We start from the raw sequence: 4,737 nt of genomic DNA on the forward strand, positions 1-4,737 counted from the left end.
GTGTTTAACCGTCGCTGATTTAGTCAGCGACGGTGTTTTAAAAAACCATCGCAATTAGCGACGGATTTTCAAAAAATGGCACTATTAGCGATGGTATTTTAGAAACCGTCGCTGATTACGATTATATCATATATCCTTCTGAGACGAGCTCATTAGATCGATCCACATTTTCCTTCAAAATTAACCCTAACACCACGCCGTTCCACTCACCGTCGTTCGCTTCGAACACCACCACCGTTCAAAGCAACTTCTCGTCTCTGGAAAGTAATTCGGCCGATTCAAAACAACGTTTCGTCTCTCTCGATGTTTTTCGTGGCCTCACCGTCGCTGTACGCCTCCGTTAAATCTAGATATTTGATGATTTTATAATTCCTGGAGAAATTTATGTTCTTTTTATGCTTCGCCGTTCTTTTCTTTTCCTTTTTTTAGTTGTTTATCATTTGCGATGTTTATGTGTATATAGCTGATGATTTTAGTTGACAATGCTGGAGAAGCGTTTCCATCTATAAATCACGCGCCGTGGTTCGGAGTTACGCTGGCTGACTTTGTGATGCCATTTTTTCCCTTCGTAGTTTGTGTTTCTGTGAGTCTCGTGTTCAAGGTATGGAGAGTAAAAAATGGCTTCTTGTTTCTGATGTCTGTGAACTTTATAAAGTGGAGTTTGGTCGATTAGTTTTTGGTGGAGACGGTGCATCTTGCATGAATTGAGGTGCTAGTTCGTTAATTTTTTTTTGTTTTGTTATGCAGAAAGTAACAAACAGATCAGCAACCACGAAGAAAGTGATTATACGGACTGTATGGCTCTTTCTGCTAGGAGTGATTCTTCAAGGTCTCAAATTTATCGATTTTAGCATTTTTTGTTAAAATTGTCTAGTCTCTGATTGAAGTCCATGAAACAATGAGTTGCTTGATTCGGCAAGTGGGGTCTAGCATAATTGGACTGTGAAATTTGCCACTGATGAATTATCTTTTTCTTCTTTGATGGAGATGAGATGTATTTATCAATGGGCGAGTCCTCAGTTTTGATTTATTTTAACACCACCTACTCATAAACTTAATCTTGTGCTTAGGTGGGTATTTTCATGGACGCAGCCATCTAACTTATGGGGTTGATTTGGAGAAAATACGCATGATGGGAGTGCTGCAGGTAATACAACTTGCATTTTTGCCACGTGATGATGTTATGGTCATACATGATTAAAAGGAAAATGTGGTTGACAAGCTTTAGAGGCTTCCTTATATAGACTGGCCTCCAGATAAACTGGCTCAGAGGGGACAGATAAACTTGAAACAAGAAGTTGGGTTGCTTCAGATTTTGTTGGAGTTTAAGGTGATCTGGTTTTGTATTTTCCTGTTTTTTTGGTCTATATCTGTCCTCACGCAAATGTAAATGCAACTAACCACCTTGAAGGAATTGACTGGTACTTAACATTGGTTCCCTCATATCGGATTGAACTCGAGACTCTTGTTGTCTGCGTTTATTGGTACACGCATCATGTTAATCATATCAAAATTGTCTCATATATTAATTCTTTTACGTTTATCCTCAAATTAATATGGTTTTACTTTTTTGTGACAGCTTGTTCTTCGAAAAAAATATATTGTACACGGGAATTCTTATAATTGTTTTTAAGCATGGGTTAATTATATTTGTGTTCCAAGATTAAGTTTTAATTTTCCTAGCTAGCTTGGCGGCTCATCCAGCCTTACGTTTTTTATGTTTTAGTAATTATAATTGACACATATTTGCAGGGGCATATCCGAGTTTAGGGCGCGCATTTCTTCACCAGAAATTAAAGACAATTTATGCCTTTTGTTTGTGTTTTGTATGCTTTCGGTTTGATGTGTTATATATGTGTGCGTTACTGGTCCATGGATAAATAAATTTGCTTGGTGTTCGATATGCTACATCATTTTTCTATTTGGGTGGTGACTTGTTTCAAGTTTTGTGGTTTTTCAAAATTATTTATATAATATCTTGATTAAATTGGTTTAGTAAGTGCAATTGTCTTCATGCAATTGGGGTAATCTGTAATGGATGTAGACTAGATGGAAACAACAGGCGCTATCTCAGCTGGAGAGTGGTGACATGTTATGAATTTTTATCCGGTGTTATTTCAAGATGCAAATGAAAAAAGTTCGTACTTTCAAATGAAACCTGCCTCTACCAGTACTGATATATTTTATATCTGTCAATTTTTATTTGAAATAGAAGAATCTAATGTATTTTCTTTTTCAAATTTCAGTTTGCAGGATGCATCAAGAACCAATATTACACCCAATATCAATATGACGAGGTCAGAAGTGAATGGAGTGAATTATTTTACTCCTATGTAGGTGCTTAGATGGATGGTGTATGTTGGACAAATATTTTGTTTGTCATTGTGGATTTTTGGATATACTTTTGGTTTTGTGGATACATTTTTTGGGTTACTTGTGGATTGATGAATATGTAATTGTGGATTCGTGGATATTAATAATTTTTAGATGGATAATTTATGAATTTAATTATATTAGTGTATTAAGTCATATATTGCGAAGTCTTTTTTTAACAATTACTTCATCAAAATAAAAAAAAGAAGTGTAACAGGTAAATTACTTCATTGTTATTTGCAAATTTTTAAGTAACATAATATTAAATACTTCGTCAATAAGAAATCAGACGAAGTGATAGAATTAATTTACTTCAACATTGTTCTGTAAAAGCTGAAGTTGTTTTGCGCAATTACTTCATCAAAATACAAATTATTGAAGTCTTTCGAACCACTTACTTCGTCATTAAATGTAAATTGTGAGGTAACATAATATAAAATACTTCAACAAATAGGATAAATGCTGAAGTTATAGATTGTATTTACTTCCACAAATAGGATAAATTGTGAAGTTGTTTGTGTCTATTACCTCATCAAAATACATAACTACGAAGTCTTTCAGATGAATTACTTCGTCGATTATTGTAAATAATGAAGTAAACTATTATAAACTACTTCGCTAAATAATAATTAGGACAAAGTTATATATAATATATTACTTCATTATTTACAATAATCGATGAAGTAAAACACATTTCTTACTTCGGCACCGGTAAACCGGCTAAAGACTTCAGTATTTTCAATCATACAACTTCGGTTATTATGCGAAGTAAAAGGTACATCTATTACTTCACGTACATATACTTCGGCAATTAACTACCTTATTACTTCATTGAATACGCGAAGTAAAAAGCGATTTTTCTACTAGTGGCATCTTGGGTTCGAGAATACGATGTCCCAACAGCACTGCTGGAATTTCCAGCAAATGCCATGACCGAAACCTAATGCAACCAAGCTCAATTATTTCGCACCTAGCCCACGATCAAGCGGACCAGCAACTAACAAACCTCACTTAGACCACCCTAAGCTCCCTCTGGTACTTCTGAAACCACGACTATACTCCCATGAAAGCCGCAACCAACCTTCAATTGCTAGTCCCCCAAAAAGACACACACGCGGCTACCCTTCATTCTCCAGAGTAGATCGGCTTTTGGTGTGGCTCCAGCAGCATTAGAGCCATTCTCAGCCATGTCTTAGACCCATCAGGGTCTGTTCTAAGCCTTGGATCAGCTCTTGCACTGCCAGCCCCAACTCCTTGCACGCGATCTCCCCAAAACCCTAGTCGCCGAGGACACCAACTCTCGGCCCTCACCCCATACTTGCCCTCTATCTATTCCAGCCTAGTGATAGCTTTAACCTTGACCATAAAAGCTTCAGCAACAACCTTCGACAGCCCCCTTGCTACAACATTCAAGAGCAACCAAAAAAAGATGCAATATTATTCATGTAAACCTTCAACAAAACACACACATGCATGGATCGAAAATTTTACATGCTTTTACACAAACGTTATGCATAATATCAGTGTATATGATGCTCAAAGGAAGAACATGCGTGCCTTGATGAATTATGCTCGAAAACCTGAAGGAATTTCACATTGGGGAGGCACCGGAGAAGCGGAAAAGGGCTTTTCTCTTGAAATTTTGAGAGCACCTTGAAGTGGCTACTGGTTTTTGCACGTAAAAAGGCTGCTGCTGAGAGGGTTGGATGGCTGATGAGGGCTAATTAGCTTTAGGGTATGTTTTGTAGTAATTAAATAGTAAACAATAAGTTAATGGGCCATTAATTGAATTTAAAAAATGTTAAAAAGGGTCTTGAGCCCACTAAGCTTAAAAATAGACCCATCAAATCCAAAAACACTCCCAAAAAATATTTTGTTGTGGTATGTTTTTGAAAATATTGTCCGAGCCTTCAAAAAGTCCCCCGTTTCGATAAGAGTTTCGTACCGATTTAAAATATGATCCGGCGGTAAAAATACCCGAGAAAGCCCATTTCTTGAAAAAATAAAATTTAAACACCTTAAATTAATAAATAAAAATTAAGCATGTAATAAAAATAATTTTCCTGATAATTCTCCAGTCTTTGTTCATTGATCGAGCGCGAAATAAACCTAGAAACCTAATTCGTGAACTTCTAAAATAATCGTGAAATGAATCCTATCATGCAATAATTATGCATTAAATGCATAAAAATAAGTAAACACATCATTTAAATAAAAACCTAGATTGCATGCATTCATGTTACGTAAATTAAATTCTTGGACCTTACAACTCTCCCCCCCTTAAATAAAATTTCGTCCTCGAAATTAAAACATACCGAATAACTACGGGTATCGACTCCTCATCTCGGTCTCCCTCTCCCAAGT

At 36.1% G+C, this 4,737-nt stretch overlaps 1 protein-coding gene across 1 annotated transcript; it reads left to right on the plus strand.

Annotated features, from left to right (window-relative positions):
• The first annotated feature begins 268 nt into the window (after positions 1-268).
• LOC142524054 (uncharacterized) lies at positions 269-1,268 on the plus strand. The gene is made up of 4 exons (XM_075627785.1): positions 269-329; positions 464-601; positions 748-829; positions 1,071-1,268. Exons 2-4 carry the CDS (start codon positions 467-469, stop codon positions 1,199-1,201), a joined length of 348 nt encoding a protein of 115 aa, XP_075483900.1. The 5' UTR covers positions 269-329; positions 464-466; the 3' UTR covers positions 1,202-1,268.
• Positions 1,269-4,737: the final 3,469 nt, after the last annotated feature.

This window comes from Primulina tabacum, chromosome 14 (assembly GCF_025594145.1).
Source record: "Primulina tabacum isolate GXHZ01 chromosome 14, ASM2559414v2, whole genome shotgun sequence".
Lineage (NCBI taxonomy): Eukaryota > Viridiplantae > Streptophyta > Magnoliopsida > Lamiales > Gesneriaceae > Primulina > Primulina tabacum.